Genomic DNA, 26,882 nt, shown 5'->3' on the forward strand with positions numbered 1-26,882 from the left:
AGAAGGCACTCTCAAAGTTACCCTATTCCGCAGATGATACTCTATGTTACGGAAGACTCTCCCTGAGGTTCCACTTAAGGCCCGATCACAGGTCTTTTCTATAGAAACATTTTTAGAAATCGCTAGCGGAGCTAAAGTTTAATATTTCTTTACGAACGTGGGAATATCAAAGGTGTGAATAAAATTACTTCGACACCTTTTGACAAATCCCACAGTTGCTGCTGGTGATTACCTCTAAAACAAGCATCACTAATTTGCTGAGGAAACAGCGTTTGATAAATTGGTCAAACAACAATTGCCGCATCATTAACATGCCCAGATACTAGTCTTTCAGCTGATTCACATACAAAGTTTCTCAGCTATGCCAGTAAAAGATTCTGTTGTGTCATCTATTGTGGGAGGCCAAGGAGAAAATAATGAACTGAACCGAAACATAAGTAAAAATTCAGAAAAATTAATGACCAGTCGAAAAATTGCTTCGTTCATAAATTCCCATTTGAAGCAGGGGACGGCTTAATAGGCTAGATGCAAACACACACTCGCATGCACATAAGTAGATGCTGGTCTAATGGCAAATAATTACCCAGCAGAAAATTCCGAAAAGTAAATTAATAAAGAATAGTTTCTACGTTCGATATTATTGATCTGATCTCGAACTCGAATATGTTAATTGCGAACTTTGCGAAGAAATTTTGAATTTTCGTTAATTAACGATGATTTGTGCGGACAAGTATTTGCTGCTGCTTGCCTGGTGGTGGTTACTTCTCTGCGGGTTATTGACATTGAACTTATGTCTGTCATAAAAAAAACTTGGAAACGAGAAGAGTGAGCCAAGTGACTCAAAACCAAATGAAATAAAAACTTAAAAATTAATATTTTTATGAGCAATTTCTAAGGTTTAGTCACTGCCTTCTTCTTCTTCTGCTGCTGCTTGTGGTGAGGAAAGAAAGAAGAAGGTACTAAACATATGACAACTCACAGCTGGTCAGCGCAACAGACAATAATTTGTTGTGACGTTGTTTGTTGTGGTTTTCGGTGATTCAGTCACACGCTGATGCGTCCGCCGTTCATCAAATCATTAGCTTTGTTTTGGGGCTTTTCTTCAAACACAAAGCTGCAATTGCTTCCCGTTTTCTTCGTGTTCTTCTTCTTCTCTTCCGGAAAAATAAACAATTTACTGAAATTTTAACACATTCTATGTTCGGCCACATATCATTCCATTTCCAACTTTCACTTGGCATTTTCTATGGTTCATCTTTGTTTGTTTTTTTTTTTAATTGTAGGGAAATGGAAAATTTCTTTGGTTTGGGGTGTAACGGAAACAATTTTAAAAATGGAAATTTTTAATTTATTGGTTTCGGAAGAGCGGTGGACTAATATTTTGGTTCAACGAATTTGAGAACATGAATGTGACAGAGAAAAAATACCTCAAGACTACAATAGATAAACGAAACACCTTTCTTAGAAGTTAAGACTTCTTTGACTTTCGTGGGTCCTCTCTTTGGTATTTGATACTATTAAAGACGTTCTTACAGGACCACTATTGCACAGAAAAGTCTTTCAGAAACGTCCACAGCTGCTCACAGACAACTGTTATTGTACGGTAAGTTGACCCTCTCAGAGGTTTTCTATTCGGTTGAAGACCAAATCAGGGGTGTTTTATGTTTTAAAAGACTCTGCGAAGTTCCCATTATATTAAAGCCCCTCTTGCAGAATTTCTTTTACACAGAAGATCCGCTCAGTGGTATTCTATTTGCCAGATGATCCTTTCAGAGGTCTTTTATTGTACAGAAGACCCTCTAAGAGGTCTTATATTCCGCAGAGGACTCGCTTACACAGAAAAAGCGCTCTGACTATTCATATTCAAGAGAACGCCTTATCCCTTATATTCCAAAGAAGAGTTTTTTCCAGAGATCTCCACAGAGATAACTTATTTCACAGAAGAGCCTCTCAGAGGAATCATATTCCACAGAATACCTTCTAGTTTTTCTATTCCACTAATGTCAATGTCAGAGGTAATCCATTTAACCAAAGACCCTCTTAGAGGCTTTTTATTATACACAAGATACTCTAGAAGGATTCTTATTTTATAGAAGGACTTCACAGAAGCCTTCTATTCTACTGTAGACCCTCTCAAAGGTCTTTTATTCTACAGAAGACCCTCTCTGAGGCATTTTAATTAACAGAAGATCTTCTCACTAGCCTTTTATTACACAAAAGACCCTCTTAGTGGTCTTCTCCTCCACTGAATACCTTCTCACTCTCTACTCCGCTGAAGACCCACTCAGAGGTCTTCTACTCCACTAACAACCCTCTCAGAAATTAAATATTCTCCAGATTACACCCAAAGAATTTTTTCGTTATAAGAAGTTCTTCTCAGAGGTCTTCTATTACACTGCCGATCTTCTCAAAGGTATTTTATTCCACGGACAAACCTCTCAGAGGTCTTGTACATCCATGAAAACCTTCACAGAGAGACCTTCTACTTTCCTAAAGACCCCTTTATAAGACTTTTATTCCCCAGAAAATCCTTTCAAAGGATTTCCACTTCACTAAAGACTCTCTTAGAGGTCATATACTCTACTGAAAGCCTTATCAGAAGCTTTATATTCTACAGAAGACTTACTACCACAAATCATATTCCACGGAAGGCCCTCTCAGATGTATCTTGGTATACAGAAGACCGGGGGCCTTCTATTCAGCAGAAGACCATCTCAAATGCCTTTTATTCGACAGAAGACCCCCTCAGAGGTTCTCTACGGAGGTCTTCTGTTCTATAGAAGACCCCTACGGAGGTCTTCTATTCTATAGAAGACTTATATTCTATAGAAGACCACTACGGAGGTCTTCTGTTCTATAGAAGACCTCTACGGAGGTCTGCTGTTCTATAGAAGACCACTACGGAGGTCTTCTATTCTATAGAAGACCACTACGGAGGTCTTCTATTCTATAGAAGACCACTACGCAGGTCTTCTATTCTATAGAAGACCCCTACGGAGGTCTTCTATTCTATAGAAGACTTATATTCTATAGAAGAACCCTACGGAGGTCTTTTATTCTATAAAAGACCCCTACAGAGGTCTTTTATTCTATAGAAGACCCCTACAGAGGTCTTTTATTCTGTAGAAGGCCCCTACAGAGGTCTTTTATTCTGTAGAAGACCCCTACAGGGGTCTTTTATTCAATAGAAGACCCCTACAGAGGTCTTCTATTCTACAGAAGACCCCTACAGAGGTCTTTTATTCTATAGAAGACCCCTACAGAGGTCTTTTATTCTATTGAAGACCCCTACGGAGGTATTCTATTCTCCAGAAAACACCTACGGTGGTCATCTATTCTATAAAAGACCACTGCGGTGGTCTTTAATTCTCTTGAAGACCCCTACGGAGGTCTTCTATTCTATAGAAGACCCCTGCGGAGGTCTTCTATTCTATAGAAGAACCCTACGGAGGTCTTCTATTCTATAGAAGAACCCTACGGAGGTCTTCTATTCTATAGAAGACCCCTGCGGAGGTCTTCTATTCTATAGAAGTCCTCTACGGAGGTCTTCTAGTCTATAGAAGACCCCTACGGAGGTCTTCTAGTCTATAGAAGACCCCTACGGAGGTCTTCTATTCTATAGAAGACCCCTACGGAGGTCTTCTATTCTATAGAAGACCCCTACGGAGGTCTTCTATTCTATAGAAGACCCCTACGGAGGTCTTCTGTTCTATAGAAGACCCCTACGGAGGTCTTCTATTCTATAGAAGACCCCTACGGAGGTCTTCTATTGTATAGAAGACCCCTACGGAGGTCTTCTATTTTATAGAAGACCCCTACGGAGGTCTTCTATTCTATAGAAGACCCCTACGGAGGTCTTCTATTCTATAGAAGACCCCTACAGAGGTTTTTTATTCTATAGAAGACCCCTACAGAGGTCTTTTATTCTATAGAACACCCCTACGGAGGTCTTCTATTCTATAGAAGAACCCTACGGAGGTCTTCTATTGTATTGAAGAACCCTACGGAGGTCTTCTAGTCTATAGGTCTTCTTTTCTATAGAAGACCCCTACGGAGGTATTCTATTCTATAGAAGGCCCTAATTCTATAGAAAACACCTACAGAAATCTTATATACTATAGAAGACCCCTACGGAGGTCTTCTATTCTATAGAAGACCCCTACGGAGGTCTTCTATTCTATAGAAGACCCCTACGGAGGTCTTCTATTCTATAGAAGACCCCTACGGAGGTCTTCTATTCTATAGAAGACCCCTACGGAGGTCTTCTATTCTATAGAAGACCCCTACGGAGGTCTTCTATTTTATAGAAGACCCCTACGGAGGTCTTCTATTCTATAGAATACCCCTACGGATGTCTTCTATTCTTTAGAAGTCCCCTACGGAGGTCTTTAATTCTATAGAGGACCCCTACGGAGGTCTTCTATTCTATAGAAGGCCCAACGGTTGTCTTCGGAGTCTTCTACTCGTAGTCTTTAGAACACTTCTATTATTCTACTCTATAAAATACCCGTGCGGTGATTTTCTAATCTGCAGATTGTTCGAATTTACTTTATAAAGCCTTCCTTTCTCTTAAACGAATTACCTTAAATTTGAATGGCATTAGGAAACAATGGCATCAATCTACCAAGACATACATCCAACTGTCTCTATTTGTCTGACCACTTAAGTGAGGACAGACAGACATCTTCATCACATCAACGGATGGATCAAAACAGTGTTCATGTATATACATATGTACGTGTATGTGTTTGCTTTCCATTCTCTTGGCACTTACCTCTGCTTCCCACCCTTTTGTAATGTTACGTTAATATGATGAAGTATTTGGCTACAAATAAGTTCCGAATGTAGGTCAGTCAGTACTACTTAAACTGAAATGCATTCAAATGTAGAGTAGAGTTGGTTTTTGTTGGAAGTTGGAACAATTGCATTTTAAGTGGACTGCAGGAAATGCCAAAGGAAATAAGTAACAAACAAACAAAAAATGGAAATGAAATGGATGACTTCAAAGAAGAAATCTCTTTCATAAATTGCGAAATTGCAAATGTTTGTTAAATCACTTTGCTGTTTATCTCAAGTTTCCTATTGCAAAAGCACCAATAATAATCTTAGCTTCTTTCACCCATGTAAGCGAGAGTAAAACTCTTGTAATGTCAAGGCACAGTAACCGAGTGATGGTGGTTTGGGGGGTGGGCGAACATAAGGTAATGCCAAACAACTCTAATGAAACTGACAGGGAGAAACTAAAGAAGACAAACTTATGACAGTGTGCCCCCTCAAACCACCACAAAAACTTATGTTCGCCCACCACCCTCCTACCCTACTCTACCTACCTTGTCACAATTGACTTTTATTGTAATGTCGCCATAGTTTATTCTACATCTTCTTCTTTTTTTCTTCAAACGCTCTTAAGTCAAGCTTAAAAACACACATCCAAGTCATGTGAAACGTTTGTACAGGGTAATGTGACCCATGTACACAAACACACACACACATACTCATGTGGGGAAAATATGACATTTTGGTGAAGTAGAAAAGCAGAAGATTTTATCAGTTTTCATTTTGACCCCTTTTCTTGTTGTTTGTTGTTGCTGCTGCTGTTGTTGTGTTATACGCTTTGAAAGCGGCAAATCTGTGTGGAAATGTAAACTTTCATTGAAATCTCAGCTTCTTCTTCTTTTATTACACGCTTATGGTAAACTAATTAGCTGAGATTTTCATTAGCGGTAAGCAGAGTTGGAAGAGAAACATACGGAAGAGATTAAAAGCAGAGATATGGTTGAGTTTCTACTTAGGATTTCATAACAATATTACCACTACCAAATAGAAGAACCCTTCGTACCTCTTGTAGTAATGGAAAACAACTATAGAGATCTTCTGTAGAATATAAGACCTCCATAGATGTCGTCTATAAAAATTAAGGCCACGGTAGGAGCCTTCTATAGAATGGAAAAACACCGTTGGGACCCTGGAGGGGGTCTTCTATAGAACAGAAGACCTCCATAGGGGTCTTCTACAGAATAGGAGACCTCCGTATGGGTCTTCTATAGAATAGGAGACCTCCGTAGGGGTCTTCTATAGAATAGAAGACCTCCGTAGGGTTCTTCTATAGAATACAAGACCTCCGTAGAGTTCTTTTATAGAATTGAAGACCTCAGTAGGGATCTTCTATAGAATAGAAGACCTCCGTAGGGTTTTTATGTAGACTGGAAGATCTCCGTAGGGGTATTCTAGTTGTATCCATAGAATAGAAGACTACCGTAGGTGACTTCTATAGAATAGAAGACCATCGTAAATGACATCTGTAGAATAGAAGACCTCGTTAGGTGACTTCTGTAGAATAGAAGACCACCTTAGATGACTTCTATAGAATAGAAGACCACCATAGGCGACTTCTATAGAATAGAAGACCACCGTAGGTGACATCTGTAGAATAGAAGACCTCCGTAGGTGACTTCTATAGAATAGAAGACCACCGTAGATATCTTCTATAGAATTGAAGACCTCCGTAGGTGACTTTTATAGAATAGAAGCCCACCGTAGGCGACATTTGTAGAAGAGAAGACCACCGTAGATCACTTTTATAGAATAGAAGACCTCCGTAGGTGACTTTTATAGAATAGAAGACCACCGTAGGTGACTTTTATAAAATAGAAGACCTCCGTAGGTGACTTTTATAGAATAGAAGACCTCCGTAGCTGACATTTGTAGATTAGAAGACTACCGTATGTGACTTCTATAGAATAGAAGACCACCGTAGGTGACATTTGTAGAATAGAAGACCTCCGTAGGTGACTTCTATAGAATAGAAGACCACCGTAGGTGACTTCTATAGAATAGAAGACCACCGTAGAGATCTTCTATAGAATAGAAGACCTCCGTAGGTGACTTTTATAGAATAGAAGCCCACCGTAGGCGACATTTGTAGAAGAGAAGACCACCGTAGATTACTTTTATAGAATAGAAGACCTCCGTAGGTGACTTTTATAGAATAGAAGACCACCGTAGGTGACTTTTATAAAATGGAAGACCTCCGTAGGTGACTTTTATAGAATAGAGGACCTCCGTAGCTGACATTTGTAGATTAGAAGACTACCGTATGTGACTTCTATAGAATAGAAGACCTCCGTAGGTGAGTTTTATAGAATAGAAGACCTCCGTAGCTGACATTTGTAGATTAGAAGATTACCGTGACTTCTATAGAATAGAAGACCACCGTAGGTGACATCTGTAGAATAGAAGACCTCCATAGGTGATTTCTATAGAATAGAAGACCACCGTAGGTGACTTCTATAGAATAGAAGACCAAAGTAGGTGACTTCTATAGAATAGAAGACCACCGTAGGTAACTTCTATAGAATAGAAGACCACCGTAGGTGACTTCTATAGAATTGAAGACCACCGTAGATTATTTTTAGAGAATAGAAGACCACCGTAATTGACTTCTATTGAATAGATGACCACCGTAGGTGACTTCTATAGAATAGAAGACCACCGTAGATTATTTTTAGAGAATAGAAGACCACCGTAATTGACTTCTATAGAATAGATGACCACCGTAGGTGACTTCTATAGAATCGAAGACCACCGTAGATATCTTCTATAGAATAGAAGACCTCCGTAGGTGACTTTTATAGAATAGAAGACCACCATAATTGACATCTGTAAAATAGAAGACCACCGTAGATTACTTCTATAGAATAGAAGACCACCGTAGATTACTTGTATAGAATAGAAGACCACCGTAGGTGACTTTTATAAAATAGAAGACCTCCGTAGGTGACTTTTATAGAATAGAAGACCTCCGTAGCTGACATCTGTAGAATAGCAGACTACCGTATGTGACTTCTATAGAATAGAAGACAACCGTAGACGACATTTGTAGAAGGGAAGACCACCGTAGATTACTTTTATAGAATAGAAGACCACCGTAGGTGACTTCTATAGAATAGAAGACCACCGTAGATATCTTCTATAGAATAGAAGACCTCCATAGGTGACTTTTATAGAATAGAAGACCAACGTAGGTGACTTTTATAAAATAGTAGACCTCCATAGGTGACTTTTATAGAATAGAAGACCTCCGTAGCTGACATCTGTAGAATAGAAGACTACCGTATGTGACTTCTATAGAATAGAAGACCACCGTAGACGACATTTGTAGAAGAGAAGACCACCGTAGATTACTTTTATAGAATAGAAGACCTCCGTAGGTGACTTTTATAGAATAGAAGACCACCGTAGGTGACTTTTATAAAATAGAAGACCTCCGTAGGTGACTTTTATAGAATAGAAGACCACCGTAGGTGACTTTTATAAAATAGAAGACCTCCGTAGGTGACTTTTATAGAATAGAGGACCTCCGTAGCTGACATCTGTAGAATAGAAGACCACCGTAGGTGACTTCTATAGAATAGAAGACCACCGTAGATATCTTCTATAGAATAGAAGACCTCCGTAGGTGACTTTTATAGAATAGAAGCCCACCGTAGGCGACATTTGTAGAAGAGAAGACCACCGTAGGTGACTTTTATAAAATAGAAGACCTCCATAGGTGACTTTTGTAGAATAGAAGACCACCGTAGGTGACTTTTATAAAATAGAAGACCTCCGTAGCTGATATTTGTAGATTAGAAGACTACCGTATGTGACTTCTATAGAATAGAAGACCTCCATAGGTGACTTCTATAGAATAGAAGGCAACCTGACTTCTATAGAATAGAAGACCACCGTAGGTGACTTCTATAGAATAGAAGACCACCGTAGATCACTTCTATAAAGTAGAAGACCACCGTAGTTGACTTCTATAGAATAGAAGATCACCGTAGATTAATTCTATAGAATAGAAGACCTTCGTAGGTGACTTTTATAGAATAGAAGACCACCGCAGGTGACTTTTATAGAATAGAAGACCACCGTAGGTGACATCTGTAGAATAGAAGACCACCGTAGATTACATCTATAGAATAGAAGACCACCGTAGGTGACTTTTATAGAATAGAAGACCTCCGTAGCTGACATCTGTAGAATAGAAGACCACCGTAGTGTTTTTACATAGAATGTAGAATAGAAGACCTCCGTAGGTGACTTTTATAGAATAGAAGACCACCGTAGGTGACTTTTATAAAATAGAAGACCTCCGTAGGTGACTTTTATAGAATAGAAGACCTCCGTAGCTGACATCTGTAGAATAGAAGACTACCGTATGTGACTTCTATAGAATAGAAGACCACCGTAGACGACATTTGTAGAAGAGAAGACCACCGTAGATTACTTTTATAGAATAGAAGACCTCCGTAGGTGACTTTTATAGAATAGAAGACCACCGTAGGTGACTTTTATAAAATAGAAGACCTCCGTAGGTGACTTTTATAGAATAGAAGACCACTGTAGGTGACTTTTATAAAATAGAAGACCTCCGTAGGTGACTTTTATAGAATAGAGGACCTCCGTAGCTGACATCTGTAGAATAGAAGACCACCGTAGGTGACTTCTATAGAATAGAAGACCACCGTAGATATCTTCTATAGAATAGAAGACCTCCGTAGGTGACTTTTATAGAATAGAAGCCCACCGTAGGCGACATTTGTAGAAGAGAAGACCACCGTAGGTGACTTTTATAAAATAGAAGACCTCCGTAGCTGATATTTGTAGATTAGAAGACTACCGTATGTGACTTCTATAGAATAGAAGACCTCCGTAGGTGACTTCTATAGAATAGAAGGCAACCTGACTTCTATAGAATAGAAGACCACCGTAGGTGACTTCTATAGAATAGAAGACCACCGTAGATCACTTCTATAAAGTAGAAGACCACCGTAGTTGACTTCTATAGAATAGAAGATCACCGTAGGTGACTTCTATAGAATAGAAGATCACCGTAGATTAATTCTATAGAATAGAAGACCTCCGTAGGTGACTTTTATAGAATAGAAGACCACCGTAGGTGACATCTGTAGAATAGAAGACCACCGTAGATTACATCTATAGAATAGAAGACCTTCGTAGGTGACTTTTATAGAATAGAAGACCACCGCAGGTGACTTTTATAGAATAGAAGACCACCGTAGGTGACATCTGTAGAATAGAAGACCACCGTAGATTACATCTATAGAATAGAAGACCACCGTAGGTGACTTTTATAGAATAGAAGACCTCCGTAGCTGACATCTGTAGAATAGAAGACCACCGTAGTGTTTTTACATAGAATGTAGAATAGAAGACCACCATAGGTGACTTCTATAGAAAACAAAGACCACCATAGGTGACTTCTATAGAATAGAAGACCACCGTAAGGGTCTTCTGTAGAATAGAAGACCACTAAAGGGATATTCTTTAGAATAAGAGATCACCGTAGAGGTCGTCCATACCATAGGAAACCGCCCGTAGGTGATTTCCATAAAATAGGAGACGTTCACGTAATAAGATTTTCTTTTCGCTAAATAAGAAGTCCTCCAGGCGGTAGATATTATAATTACTGATCAAAGAATTCAAAATTCTTTAGTTATCAAAATTACTTAATTTTATTTTTCTCCAAAAATTGCTTAGCTCTTTCAATATTCTGCCGAATATCCTCTTTAGCCTGATTATAGAGATCGATTTCAAATGGCAACATTGGTGGTAGTCTTGGATGCCTTTTCACACCCTCTTTGTCTAATTCAATTTCGCACGCAAAATAGGGCAATTCATTAACACAGGCGGGGATAAATGCAACATCTCGAATATTTTTATCCCCCTGCAAGGAACGAACCAAAGAATCACAAAATTGACCCACACAATATCCCATTGAAAGTTGAGCGGCACCCTCATGATTTTTAGCCAACACTACTTCCTCTCCTCCCCGTATTATCCTATGGGCAATTTTTATTTGAATATCCAAATCCAAAGCAAATTTCGGTTGAGATTGTGATAGCAAGGGAACAATACTCTTTTCGGAATGGCCACCAATAACGGGGACATGGACATGTCTTGGATCCACACCCATATGTTCTGCCAAAAAGGTTGCAGCTCTCATACCATCCACCTTGGTACAACCACTTAAACGCTTTTCATTATAAATACCGTGTTTCATCAACAGCTCCGCAGCCAAGGGTACCAGAGAATTGACGGGATTTGTGACAATGTGAATGTGCGGTTGTTGGTTATTTGCCTTGACACAGGCCTCAATTAGATTAACCATTAACTTCGCATTGCCTTCAAACATTTGTTCACGACTTGTAATTGTCTTCGTATGCGACTGACCCCCGGTCAACACCATAATGTCACAACATCTCAGGGCCTCTACCAAACTATCTGCACCACTATACGCTGTGACCTCGGGTAAGGTGTTGATGTGGGATAGATCTGCTCGCAGACCCTTTGTACAGGTTATGTCATAAAGACATATTTCACTAAATCGATTATTCTGCTTCAATTGCTGGGCCAAACTGCGACCGACACCGCCATTTGCCCCAACAATACAAATTTTACAAAACTGAAGGGTCTCCTGACTGACGAAGCGCCGAAAATGTATCATAGCTTTGAGAATTCTTTGTTTACTTTAAAAAAACGAAGAATAGAAAAAAGAACTAAAAATGAAAATATCTACACTTAAAAAAAATCTGTAAATACGTTTTCATAACGGAGACCTCTACGGTAGTCTTCTATTCTACAAAAGAACCCTACGGTGTTCTTCTATTCTACAGAAGTCACCTACGGTGGTCTTCTATTCTACGGTGGTCCTCTACGCTACGGACCGCTACGGTGGTCTTCTATTCTATAGAAGTCACCTACGATGGTCTTCCATTCTATAGAAGACACCTTCGGTGGTCTTCTATTCTATAGAAGTCACCTACGGTGGTCTTCTATTCTATAGAAGTCACCTACGGTGGTCTTCTATTCTATAGAAGTCACCTACGGTGGTCTTCTATTCTATAGAAGTCACCTACGGTGGTCTTCTATTCTATAGAAGACCGCTACGGTGGTCTTCTATTCTATAGAAGTCACCTACGGTGGTCTTCTATTCTTTAGAAGTCACCTACGGTGGTCTTCTATTCTATAGAAGTCACCTACGGTGGTCTTCTATTCTACAGAAGACACCAACGGTGGTCTTCTATTCTATAGAAGTCACCTACGGTGGTCTTCTATTCTATAGAAGTCACCTACGGTGGTCTTCTATTCTATAGAAGTCACCTACGGTGGTCTTCTATTCTATAGAAGACCGCTACGGTGGTCTTCTATTCTATAGAAGTCACCTACGGTGGTCTTCTATTCTTTAGAAGTCACCTACGGTGGTCTTCTATTCTATAGAAGTCACCTACGGTGGTCTTCTATTCTACAGAAGACACCAACGGTGGTCTTCTATTTTATAGAAGTCACCAACGGTGGTCTTCTATTTTATAGAAGTCACCAACGGTGGTCTTCTATTTTATAGAAGTCACCTATGGTGACCTTCTATTTTATAGAGGACACCTACTGTGGACCCCTATGGAGGTCTGCTTTTCTATAGAAGACGCCTGCGTTGGTTTTTAATTCTATAAAAGACAACTACGGTGGATTTCTATTCTATAGAGGACTCCTACGGTGGTCTTATATTCCATAGAAGGCGCCTAGGGTGGTTGTCTGTACTATATAGGATCCCTACGATGATCTTCTATTCTATAGAAGAACCCTATGGTGGTCGTCTAATCCATAGAAGACACTAACGGTGGTCTCCAATTCTATGGAGGACCTCTGCGGTTGTCTCCCATTCTGTATAAGACCCCTACGGTGGTGTTCTATTTATAGAAGACCCATACGGCGGTCTTTTATTCCATAGAAGATCCCTTCAGTGACCCCTGCGGTTGTCTTCTAATTTATAAAATGCCACTGCTGTGGCGTTCTATTCTATAGAAGACCTTTATGGTGGTCTCCAATTCTACAGAAGACCCCTGCAGTTGTCTTCTATTCTGTGGAAGTCCCCTATGATGGTCTATATTCTATAGAAGACCCCTATAATGTTCTTCAATTCCATAGAAAACCCTAACGATGATCTGCTATAGAAGACCCCTCTGGAGTTCATCTATTCCACAGACAACTCTTACGATGATCTTCTATCCAATAGAAATCCTTTAAGATGATCTTCTATTCTATAGAAGTCCTTTACCGTGGTCTTCTATTCTATTGAAGACCTCTGCGGTGGTTTTTTATTCTATAGAAAATCCCATATGTTGACCATCTAGAAGACTACTACGGTGGTCTTCTATTCTTGAAGACCCTTCCTTTTGATTCCCATTGCATAAAGAACCCTCACAATGGCCTTCTATTGTATAGGTGGCATCTACTGCGGCTTTCTATTGTTTAAAATACCCCGGTGGTATTATATTCTACAGAAGACCTCTATGGCGTTTTTTTGTTCTATAGAGGACCCCTACTGTTGCCTTTTATCCTTTTGCCAAAGAAAAACTTTCTATTCTTTTGCCTAATAAGTGGTCCATTGAAATGTAGGAAATCCCAACGAATACTCGTAGGCCTCTGATTTATTTTGTAGCTATAGAATAATTAACACATTAACTGACCTCCGCCATCACACTCCCTTCTTGGTCAAGGTTAATCAGTATGATCCCCTTGTGTTTGATGGTGTTGTTGTTGAGAATGTTTTTGTTGCTCGGCTATTGAGGTTCGTAATTTTAATTAACAATCATTAGACAGCAATTATAGCCTTGATTGTTTCCACAGGGTACATACGTCGGACGGTTTGTCTAATGACCAATAAAATCGATTTAACACTGGTATTAATTGTTCAGAACAGTCCATAAATACACCAGGCAACAATACACAACAATCTGTGGTGGCCCTTTGACACACTGACACACTAAGGGAACTAAATGGCAATTTAAGTGATTTCTTCTGCGTGCGGTGGTGGGGGTGGACTATTCTTTCTGCGCTTTGCAAACAATTAACCCTTACAAGAGTCTGGGCTAATGGGCGAAGCAAAGCAGGCAGGGCAGGCAATTTAAAATGATTTTGAAATCTCAAATTGACAATTCCAGCAGCAAGAAGCATACAATGTCTTCGGACAACAGACACGTGAATTACACATTCAAGAGATGAAATCCAAAAAGTACTAAGTGACATATTCTAAAAAATAAAATTGCGAAAATGTCCATTAATTAAAATTCATGGATTTTTTATGATCATACCTCTCACCATTCATTCGTTCATATAAAAAACGTTTAATTTGTTACATAAGTCACTTTGCAGTTTATTTATTTCCTTAGTTGTTTCGTGAAATATTCTAACCAACGCACAGAGGGGAAACATAGGCCTAAAGTTGCTCAAAACTCAAAATATGAAAATGGTTTTTTTATGAAAAAAATTTGATAAACGGCAACCAGACTCTTTTCTACATTTGCTATAACCATCCTCGACTTTGTAAGATTAACCAATCCAATGCAGCAGTCGATTGAACTCAGCCATACTGAAAACAAAAAGTAAATTTTCGAAAACTAAGAAATTAGGTGAACGTTAAAATGACATTATTTTCGCGAAAATTTATATTTTTCAAGATTTATCGTTTTTGTGCAGTCTCCGAACAAGATAAGCATTTAAAATTTTCAGATTGATTTTACATCTTTTCTCTTTAATAATGGTGATACATATCCTCTTTATCAAATTTTTTTATGATAATTTTTAAGATTATTACAATTTCAATAGTGAAAAAGTCTATTTCCCCGTCGTTTCCCGACCATAGTTTCTTCTAATGTTTTATGCACTTGAGTCTCAAATATCAGATTCAATCATAAAAAATTGCGCATATTTGCGCCATTCCGAAAAAATCTATTTTTTTCTCAACTAAAATATTTCATATTTTTATATGGAATTTCAAGGTTTACTCACACTAAATTTTGCTGCGCCTTATAACCGGGGATCTTATTTATCAGACTAAATCAACACCTATCAAATATGTTTGCATTATTCAGAAACATTCACGGCTTTTCTCATGTGAATTGAGAAAAATTTAATTAAGTAAGTTTCAAAAAATAAAATTTGGAATGAAATATATGTATATGGGACTATTTATACATCTGTACCGATCTGTTTGAAAATTGGCTCAATGTTTATTTAGGCTAGTTCAGGTTGCATGTGTCAAATTTCAGTGATTTTGGTGCATTTTTATCTCATATCAGATGCGAATATATATGGAAGCTGCATCAAAATCTGGACCGATTTACATTATTTTCTATAGGATTAATCCTTATACAGAAGATATGCTTTGTGCAAAATTTTATATCATTCGGACTATAAATGAGCTTTCTATGGCTTTTAATCAACTTTTAACACAAATTTCCCCTCTGTGCAACGTAACCAATAAATAAATCAATTGTTTATGCCGTCTGTATTACACAATTCAATACACCATCATCGGCATCATCGTTTCGTCAATATGTAGTTATGAGCCGGCCCTACCATGACGGTCAAATAAAAATCATGACCATAAATCAAAAATTTTCTATAACAGATTTCAATTTGAGGAAAAATAAGCGTTTGGGCACACACACAACGAGCGTGACATTGTTACTTACGCAAACCGCAGTAGTGTTATGTGTCATTTGTGACATGACTGGGGGATCATGAAGAGGTTAAAAGGTATTCTTCATTGGGTAAGGATGCAGAGCGAGAAAGAAAGAGGGAGGCAAAGTAATAAAAGTACAAGTGCCGCTATTGTTGTACAAATTTCAATTGATTTTGAATATTTGAATACTGATGAGATATTTTAATGTTTTCGTCATGGAGGCCTAATAGAATCAAAGTATGTATAGTGAAAATAACCGTTACTTATTATGACATCATTTAATATCCAATAAAGAGATAACTCCGTCGATTTCCATCAGCGTATGGTGTCTTCTAAAGAATATAAGAACACCGGAAAGATATTTTATAGAATATAAGATCACCGAGAAGGGCCCTCTAGAATAGAAAAAGTATAGATGAGAGGAACACCGGAGATGTCTAATAGAATAATCCCGAGGGATCTTATATGGAGAAGAAGAACAACGAAGGGAGCTTCTATAGAATAGAAGACCACCGTAGGTGCCTTCAGTAGAATAGAAGATCACCGTAGGGGTCTTCTATTAAACATAAGACCACAGTAGGGTTCTTCTATCTATAGAATAGAAGACCACCGTAGGGGTCTTTCATAGGATTGAAGACGACCGTAGGGGTCTTCTATAGAATAGAAGACCACCGTAGGGGTCTTCTATAGAATAGAAGACCACCGTAGGGGTCTTCTATAGAATAGAAGACCACCGTAGGGGTCTTCTATAGAATAGAAGACCACCGTAGGGGTCTTCTATAGAATAGAAGACCACCGTAGGGGTCTTCTATAGAATAGAAGACCACCGTAGGGGTCTTCTATAGAATAGAAGACCAACGTAGGGGTCTTCTATAGAATAGAGACCAACGTAGGGGTCTTCTATAGAATAGAGACCAACGTAGGGGTCTTCTATAGAAAAGAAGACCAACGTAGGGGTCTTCTATAGAATAGAAGACCACCGTAGGGGTCTTCTATAGAATAGAAGACCACCGTAGGGGTCTTCTATAGAATAGAAGACCACCGTAGGGGTCTTCTATAGAATAGAAGACCACCGTAGGGGTCTTCTATAGAATAGAAGACTACCGTGAGGTCTTCTATAGAATAGAAGACCACCAATAGGGGAATTGAAGACCACCGTAGGGGTCTTCTCTAGAATATAAGACAACCGTAGGGGTCTTCTATAGAATAGAAGACAACCGTAGGTGCCTTCAGTAGAATAGAAGATCACCGTAGGGGTCCTCTATAGAATAAAAGGCCACCGTAGGGGTCTTCTGTAGAATAGAAGACCACCGTAGAGGTCTTCTATAGAATAGAAGACCACCGTAGGGGTTTTTTATAGACAAGAAGACCATCGTAAGGGGTTTCCATAGACAAGAAAACCACCGTAGGAGTCTTCTATAGTGTAGAAGACCATCGTAGGGGTCTTCTATAGAATAGAAGACTACCGTGAGGTCTTCTATAGAATAGAAGACCACCGTAGGGGTTTTCTATAGAAGAGAAGACCACCGTAGGGGTCTTCTATAGAATAGAAGACCATCATAGGGGTCTTCTATAGAATAGAAGACTACCGTGAGGTCTTCTATAGAATAGAAGACCACCAATAGGGGAATTGAAGACCACCGTAGGGGTCTTCTCTAGAATATAAGACAACCGTAGGGGTCTTCTATAGAATAGAAGACAACCGTATAGGTCTTCTATAGAATAGAAGACCACCGTAGGGGTTTTTTATAGACAAGAAGACCATCGTAAGGGGTTTCCATAGACAAGAAAACCACCGTAGGAGTCTTCTATAGTGTAGAAGACCATCGTAGGGGTCTTCTCTAGAATAGGAGACCACCGAAGAGATCTTCTATAGAATAAAAGCCCACCGTTGGGGGCTTCTATAGAATAGAAGACCATCGTAGGGGTCTTCTCTAGAATAGGAGACCACCGAAGAGATCTTCTATAGAATAGAAGACCACCGTAGAGGTCTTCTATAGAAAAGGTGACCACCGTAGGGGTCTTCTATAGAATAGAAGACTACCGTAGGGGTCTTCTATAGAATAAAAAACCATACATATATAATAGGAGACCACAGTAGATGTCTTCTATAGGATAGAAGACCACCGTAGGGTTCAGTTAGGATCATCGTCTTCTTGACCGACGATTTGGGGACCTTCTGAAACTCGAATTCGTGTCACAGTTTTATGCTGTGAAGCCTTTTCCGTCTTCTCAGTAGATGGTGGTTTCCCAGTTGGTCCAGCCACCTTAACTTTGCACCCCGTCTGTCTGGCTGACTGCGCACGATAACTCTCGAACGGATGAACCGATTTGGTGCAAAATTTGGCTTTCGCAATATTTTGTCCAAACTTAGTTTAAGTTCGAAGATGGGTTATATTGGTCCACTACTTCCGGTAGCTCCCCCACAAAAGTTCGGAAATGGTCGGAAAATTTGTGCCTACGATAACTCTTGAAAGGAGTAACAGATTTGGTCCATACTTTGCACATTGTTAAATTTCTACCAAACTTAGATTAGGTTCTAATATGGACTCAATCGGTCCACTCCTTCGGGTACCTCCCACACAAAATTTCGGATAAGATCCATTTAGGACCTGCTCTCGAATCGCTTTGATTTTTGTTTTAACAACTTGTATTCATGGCCCTCCATACGACGGTACAAGTTTCGGCAGGGGCAAGTCCATACTTCTTGAGAAAATAGCCTGAAAGTTGAAAAAAAACCCTATGACACCGTGTGTGGTGTTTGGAGCGCAAGATAAATCTCGAACGGATCTGCAAGTCGGCCCAAAATTTGGCCTTCCTAATATTTTGTCCAAACATACTTTAAGTTCGAAGATAAACCATATCGGTCCACTCCTTCAGGTACCTCCCTCACAAAAGTTCAAAAATGTTCGGAAAAATTGTGCGCACGATAACTCTTGAAGGGAGTGACCGATGTAATCCATACTCTGCACATCCTATTATATCTACCAGACATAGATTAGGTTCAAATATGGACTATATTTGTCTACTCCTTCTGGTACCTCCCACACAAATTTCGTATAAGTTCACTTTTAGACCTGCTCTCGAATCACTTTAATTTTTCTTGAAGCTATTTGCAATCGCTACCTCCATTACGACGGTAAAAGTTGTTTCAGGGGCAAGTGGTAAAACAGCCCGGAAAGTGTAAAAACCCCTATACCACGATAACTCTCGAATTGTTCAACCGATTTGGTCCAACATTTTGTCTTCGTCATATTTTATCCAAACTTAGTTTCATGGTGCAATACCCGACCATAACTTCCGGTACTTCTCCCCCAAAAAATGTCACTAAAATGCTAGGACGATATCATTTGAATTGGTCAAACAATTTGGTCCAAACTTTGGTTCTCCTAATATTTTGTAAAATGGCCCATATCGGTCCTCCCTAAGGGTACCTCCCCCACAAAGGTTCAACATTTGTGTCTTCGTGCAGTTAATTCCTAATCCACATTTTTGTCGGCAAGTTCAAATGTCCAAAAAGGCCCACAAAATTCAGAAGAGACCCTAAATACATTTGATCTGTCCGTAGATGAAAGTTGCACTGCACATTGGCTGAGGGTATATATCTGTCGGCAAAGCCGACTGACACTTTTTTACTTGTTGTTGATTGGATCCCCCATCATCAGTCAATGATGCTGTTGCATCCTGCCTTTGAAGTTGACTACCGGCGTGCGCCAATATATGACTTGGTGAAACTGGTGAGAATCTTAGTCGATACTCAGGAAGTCGAGAGTAAACGTCCTCTGTAGACTTGGCTGGGATACCGCGGTGTCCAGCTCGCCATCAGTTGGGGTCATGTTGAGTAACATGACCTCTGATTGTATGTTCTGATTCTGCTCTTCTGGACCAAGTCTATCCAGTTGGTCCACGAGCTTCCTACTATCAATAGTTTTCAGAGTCCCGTGTAGGTCGTCCCTGTCAGTCGTAGACTGGTTTGGACCCATCTTGGCTGCATCGTTGTCCTAAGAAATCGCCGATTTGCCAACTTTCTATCGTTAATATGGTTCATATGGCATGCATCCACACCTAAAACATCATCACACACTTGATCACAATCACTTGATCTCAAAGACACATGACTTGTCATCTCACCATCGCATACCGCCGTAATTTCCTTTATTTTTCCTCCCTATCGTAGTTGTTTATTTGAGATAAATTACAACGATCCGCAGAGTGCAGGGGAGAGAAGAGCAGATATTTTATAGACGTAACTCTGTGTTAGATGACACTTTTTTAACCCCAGAATACTGAGCATCCAGAGGATCCCCAAGGTAGAAAAGACATGTCGGATCAGGTCTATCAGAGGTTACCCTCATACAGTTCTGATTCAACATGTGACGAATACCCGATTCTCATCCGCCACCCGTGAAGAGGCGCCCTGTATGAGAATGGCGGCCTTCCACAAAAAGACCTTGTGGTTTTCCTTAAGAAGACTTTGTGTTCCATTAAGCTCTTCCCCAAAGACATCCTTGAGATATAGCTCGTCTATAAAGACTCCCTACAACTCGTCCGTAAATGCTCTCAACAGCTCTCTATGGAGACTCCCTAAAGCTTCTCTATAAAGGCTACACTGAAAGTCTCCCATCAGCCTGCAAATAAGGCTGATATTCCTGAAAAAAAAATCATTAAAAAATCCAAGTTTATGGGGCTGTTGGTCATTGGAAAAATTCTTTAAAAAATTCACGTTTATGGGGCTGTTGGTCATTGGAAAAAATTCTTTTAAAAAATGTACTCTTTTGGGGCCACTGTATCTACAGAAAGATACAGTGTAAATTATAATTCATTCTAATTACGAATTGTTACTTAGTTTTGCATTCTGTGTAGTCACTTACACACACTCAATCTCAAATACTTATAACGGCAAACAATCACAAAAATTGGCCAGCCCCAATAGCAATTGGAGACTGTGGGTGTCGTCTCGGAAGGCAGAGTGTTGTACGACTAGTAGTGCGTCTTATGCTCCGCAATACTTGTACTGCACTACCTAATGACTCACTTGAGTGCAATTTATAGACTTACCAAACCACCAGCTAACACACCAACCAATCAGACAACTATGTAGCTAGTATGTCAGTCATTTGGGCTGTCAAGTCAATCAAGTTTCTTACAAGCAGTGGTTGGTAAATCAGAAACCGCGTTTGGAAAATATCCCCTCTCCACCACTGTTTACATTGACCATAATTGTTGTTGTCGGTAATCGATTACCGACCGATGCCATTACACACCCGGTTTAGATGACGCGTTGAGGCGGCAATCACCGGCTTCGATATTGAAATGACAATGGAACAACAACAATAACAGCCTTACAGAGATTGCCTTGATGAGAAAAGTGATTTTTGTTTCGTACTTTTTTTGCTTTGTCTGACGCATGGCGGACAATTGTGGCCGGGCAACCAACCATTCCCTGAATATTTGAACGTGGTTGGCCTACTAATTGCTAATCGTTGTTGTTGTTGCAAAATACTTTCTTTGTTCAATTTGGAATTTGTATGAAAAAATTGTTTTATTTGCACAGCATTTAGTCTCTTGTTGTTTTATTGCTGTTGTTACTGTGGGGGCCTCTAGTTACCCCCACAGCTTGCTAGTGGCATCATTTTCATTTAATGTGACCTTAAGTCACGCTGCCATTCAGTCACCCAGTCTGTCATTCATTTCAATCTGTCCGTCCACCCATTAAATTCTACACAATTTGCCAAGTTTGTCTCTATTGGATTTTTTATGACTTTTGCAACGATGTGTGCAGTTAACAAACACTTACTGTATTACATAATTTGATCTCAATTGTAAATAAATTTTTAATAAGCTGCAAAAACTATTTTCATACACTGAGAGGAATGTGGGGAATTACGGACGGAGACCCATAAAAGTGGACTTTTTAAAGAAGTTTTTTTCAATGACTAACAGCCCTATAGAAGTGGATTTTTAAAGAATTTTTTTCAATGACCAACAGGTCTACAAGCGTGGATGTTTTAAAGAATTTTTTCCAATGACCAAGAGCCACATAAACGTGGATTTTTTAAAGAATTTTTTCCAATGACCAACAGCCACATAAACCTGGATTTTTTAAAGAATTTTTTCCAATGACCAACAGCCACATAAACGTGGATTTTTTAAAGAATTTTTTCCAATGACCAACAGCCACATAAACGTGGATTTTTTAAAGAATTTTTTCCAATGACCAACAGCCACATAAACGTGGATTTTTTAAAGAATTTTTTCCAATGACCAACAGCCACATAAACGTGGATTTTTTAAAGATTTTTTTCCAATGACCAACAGCCACATAAACGTGGATTTTTTAAAGATTTTTTTCCAATGACCAACAGCCACATAAACGTGGATTTTTTAAACAATTTTTTCCAATGACCAACAGCCACATAAACGTGGATTTTTTAAACAATTTTTTCCAATGACCAACAGCCACATAAACGTGGATTTTTTAAACAATTTTTTCCAATGACCAACAGCCACATAAACGTGGATTTTTTAAAGAATTTTTTCCAATGACCAACAGCCACATAAACGTGGATTTTTTAAAGAATTTTTTCCAATGACCAACAGCCACATAAACGTGGATTTTTTAAAGAATTTTTTCCAATGACCAACAGCCACATAAACGTGGATTTTTTAAAGAATTTTTTCCAATGACCAACAGCCACATAAACGTGGATTTTTTAAAGAATTTTTTCCAATGACAAAAGCCCTATATACGTGGATTTTTTAAAGAATTGTTTCCAATGACCAAAAGCCACATAAACGTGGATTTTTTAAAGAATTTTTTTCAATGACCAACAGCCACATAAACCTGGATTTTTTAAAGAATTTTTTCCAATGACCAACAGCCACATAAACGTGGGTTTTTTAAAGAATTTTTTCTAACGCCAAACAGTCCCATAAACGTGGATTCTTTAAAGAATTTTTACAATGACCAAAAGCCCCATAAACGTGGATTTTTTAAAGAATTTTTTACAATGACCAAAAGCCCCATAAAAGTGGATTTTTTAAAGAATTTTTTCCAATGACCAACAGCCACATAAACGTGGATTTTTTAAAGAATTTTTTCGAATGACCAACTGCCACATAAACGTGGATTTTTTAAAGAATTTTTTCCAATGACCAACAGCCACATAAACGTGGATTTTTTAAAGAATTTTTTCCAATGAACAACAGCCACATAAACGTGGATTTTTTAAAGAATTTTTTCCAATGACCAACAGCCACATAAACGTGGATTTTTTTAAAGAATTTTTTCCAATGACCAACAGCCACATAAACCTGGATTTTTTAAAGAATTTTTTCTAATGACCAACAGCCCCACAAACGTGGATTTTTTAAAGAATTTTTTCCCAAGGATTATTAGCCCCATAAACGTGGATTTTTTAAAGAATTTTTTCCAATGACAAAAGCCCTATATACGTGGATTTTTTAAAGAATTTTTTCCAATGACCAACAGCCACATAAACCTGGATTTTTTAAAGAATTTTTTCCAATGACCAACAGCCACATAAACGTGGGTTTTTTAAAGAATTTTTTCTAACGCCAAACAGTCCCATAAACGTGGATTCTTTAAAGAATTTTTACAATGACCAAAAGCCCCATAAACGTGGATTTTTTAAAGAATTTTTTACAATGACCAAAAGCCCCATAAAAGTGGATTTTTTAAAGAATTTTTTCCAATGACCAACAGCCACATAAACGTGGATTTTTTAAAGAATTTTTTCGAATGACCAACTGCCACATAAACGTGGATTTTTTAAAGAATTTTTTCCAATGACCAACAGCCACATAAACGTGGATTTTTTAAAGAATTTTTTCCAATGAACAACAGCCACATAAACGTGGATTTTTTAAAGAATTTTTTCCAATGACCAACAGCCACATAAACGTGGATTTTTTTAAAGAATTTTTTCCAATGACCAACAGCCACATAAACCTGGATTTTTTAAAGAATTTTTTCTAATGACCAACAGCCCCACAAACGTGGATTTTTTAAAGAATTTTTTCCCAAGGATTATTAGCCCCATAAACGTGGATTTTTTAAAGAATTTTTTCCAAGGATTTTAGCCCCATAAACGTGGATTTTTTAAAGAATTTTTTCCAAGGATTTTAGCCCCATAAACGTGGATTTTTTAAAGAATTTTTTCCAAGGATTTTAGCCCCATAAACGTGGATTTTTTAAAGAATTTTTTCCAAGGACTATTAGTATCATAAACGTGGATTTTTTAAAGAATTTTTTCCAAGGACTATTAGTATCATAAACGTGGATTTTTTAAAGAATTTTTTCCAAGGACTATTAGTCCCATAAACGTGGATTTTTTAAAGAATTTTTTCTAATGATAAACAGCCCCAAAAATGTGGAGTTTTTAAAGATTTTTTTCTAATGACCAACAGTCCCATAAACGTGGATTTTTTAAAGAATTTTTTGTTGTGACTATCAGCCCCAAAAATGTGGAGTTTTTAAAGAAGTTTTTCTAATGACCAACAGCCCCATAAACGTGGATTTTTTAAAAAAAATTTTATAATGACTATGAGCCCCATAAGTGTGGATTTTTTAAAGAAATTTTTTCTTTGACCATCAGCCCCATAAACGTGGATTTTTTTTAAAGAATTTTTTCCAATGACCAACAGCCACATAAACGTGGATTTTTTAAAGAATTTTTTCCAATGAACAACAGCCAAATAAACGTGGATTTTTTAAAGAATTTTTTCCAATGACCAACAGCCACATAATCGTGGATTTTTTAAAGAATTTTTTCCAAGGACTGTTAGCCTCATAAACGTGGATTTTTTAAACAATTTTTTCCATGGACTGTTAGCCCCATAAACGTGGATTTTTTAAACAATTTTTTCCAAGGACTGTTAGCCCCATAAACGTGGATTTTTTTAAACAATTTTTTTCAAGGACTGTTAGCCCCATAATCGTGGATTTTTTAAACAATTTTTTCCAAGGACTGGTAGCCCCATAATCGTGGATTTTTTAAAGAATTTTTTCCAAGGACTGTTAGCCCCATAATCGTGGATTTTTTAAAGAATTTTTTCAAGGACTGTTAGTCCCATAAACGTGGATTTTTTAAAGAATTTTTTCCAAGGACTGTTAGTCCCATAAACGTGGATTTTTTAAAAAATTTTTCCAATGACCAACATCCACATAAACGTGGATTTTTTAAAGAATTTTTTCCAAGGATTATTAGCCCCATAAACGTGGATTTTTTAAAGAATTTTTTCCAAGGATTATTAGCCCCATAAACGTGGATTTTTTAAAGAATTTTTTATAATGACTATTAGCCCCATAAGCGTGGATTTTTTAAAGAATTTTTTTCCAAGGATTATTAGCCCCATAACGTGGATTTTTTAAAGAATTTTTTTATTGACAATTAGCCCCATAACGTGGATTTTTTAAAGAATTTTTTTATTGACAATTAGCCCCATAAGCGTGGATTTTTTAAAGAATTTTTTTATTGACAATTAGCCCCATAAGCGTGGATTTTTTAAAGAATTTTTTCCACGGATTATTAGTTCCATAAACGTGGATTTTTTAAAGATTTTTTTACAAGGACTGTTAGTCCCATAAACGTGGATTTTTTTTAAGAATTTTTTATAATGACTATCGGCCCCATAAACATGGATTTTTTTAAGAATTTTTTCCAAGGGCTGTTAGCCCCATAAACGTGGATTTTTTAAAGAATTTTTTCCAAGGGCTGTTAGCCCCATAAGCGTGGATTTTTTAAAGAATTTTTTATAATGACTATTAGTCCCATAAGCGTGGATTTTTTAAAGAATTTTTTATAATGACTATTAGCCCCATAAGCGTGGATTTTTTAAAGAATTTTTTATAATGACTATTAGCCCCATAAGCGTGGATTTTTTAAAGAATTTTTTATAATGACTATTAGCCCCATAAGCGTGGATTTTTTAAAGAATTTTTTATAATGACTATTAGCCCCATAAGCGTGGATTTTTTAAAGAATTTTTTATAATGACTATTAGCCCCATAAGCGTGGATTTTTTAAAGAATTTTTTATAATGACTATTAGCCCCATAAGCGTGGATTTTTTAAAGAATTTTTTATAATGACTATTAGCCCCATAAGCGTGGATTTTTTAAAGAATTTTTTATAATGACTATTAGCCCCATAAGCGTGGATTTTTTAAAGAATTTTTTATAATGACTATTAGCCCCATAAACGTGGATTTTTTTAAAGAATTTTTTATAATGACTATTAGCCCCATAAACGTGGATTTTTTAAAGAATTTTTCCAAGGACTATTAGTTGATTTTTTAAAGAATTTTTTTAAGTGAAAAATCTCCCACCTAATTTCTCCAAGTGTCTTCGTTGCAGATGTTTAACATATGATAATAATACACTAAATTACAATACGCAGCCAGCTAGTGCCCAGCTTATGAGGTTCGTTCATGTGTACGCGCATTCGTAGTATAATCATTTGGGACTTGTTGTACTACTATTGCTGCCTGCCACTTATATTTCAAGGTTAATACACTGAATGGGAAACTATTGTGTATTGTCATCATCGTTACATTGCCGCTGCTGCCTGGTGTCGCCTGATGTCGTTGATGCTTGGTTCGGATAATACTTTACACATGGGAGCTTGAAATCAACAGAACAAAAAAACAATAACAGCAAAAACAAACAGAATTAAAATGCATTAAATAAAAAACGCCAAACAATGTAGCATGAATGAGGATAATTTTTTGAGAAATCTTTGAACAATTTGAGGGTTGGTGGGATGGATACAATATTTTCCATTAAACTACAGTCATACTTCTCCATAATGAACATCTCCTCAAGGAATAATTCTCTCTAAGAAATGTTTGTATAAAACAAGAATATGAATAAGTACACAAAACAGTTTCCATATAAATAATTTCCTCTATAAGGTCAACACCTTCTCAGTCGTCAGCAGTTCGCCTGTAAGTGCACATGTAGCCCCACAACTATTTAGCATTAATACCTTTCCAACAAAATGTTATTTGTAATCTTCCATAAAAACATATTTGAATTTTGTTCAAATGTCTGTTGTTTGTTTGATATCCCAACAAATCCGTTGCTGTTTGGTATTTTTTGGGTCATGTTCAGAGAGAAGCTTTTTGGATGACAACCGCTATTAGATGGCTGAATTGTGTCTGTCTCAAACGAATCATCGTTGCATGTTAGATTTTATGTACACAACATGCCAACAACAATGAGCCAGACGATTCCATTTCTAACAACTTGTCTAAAATGTTAGTCAGTCGTCTCTTGGCCGGTTAACCTGGCCGGCAACATTTGGCAGAAACGAGGTTGGGAAATGAAAGTC

The 26,882-nt window shown here is 37.9% G+C and overlaps 2 protein-coding genes across 2 annotated transcripts in view; one reads left to right on the forward strand and one right to left on the reverse strand.

Annotated features, from left to right (window-relative positions):
- The window catches only part of LOC141401275 (uncharacterized), a 121,909-nt gene that overhangs the window by 36,889 nt on the left and 58,138 nt on the right, over positions 1 to 26,882 (forward strand). The window lies entirely within an intron of this gene.
- Positions 10,504 to 11,565, reverse strand: LOC141402491 (uncharacterized). The gene has a single exon (XM_073983955.1). It carries the CDS (start codon positions 11,510 to 11,512, stop codon positions 10,511 to 10,513), a length of 1,002 nt encoding a protein of 333 aa, XP_073840056.1. The 5' UTR covers positions 11,513 to 11,565; the 3' UTR covers positions 10,504 to 10,510.

This window comes from Musca autumnalis, unplaced genomic scaffold, assembly GCF_047663935.1.
Source record: "Musca autumnalis isolate F117 unplaced genomic scaffold, ASM4766393v1 scaffold_4, whole genome shotgun sequence".
NCBI lineage: Eukaryota > Metazoa > Arthropoda > Insecta > Diptera > Muscidae > Musca > Musca autumnalis.

Bases quoted from the DNA above. Each gene is read 5' to 3' on its own strand.
- LOC141402491 (XM_073983955.1), bottom strand. From the start codon at position 11,512: ATGATACATTTTCGGCGCTTCGTCAGTCAGGAGACCCTTCAGTTTTGT.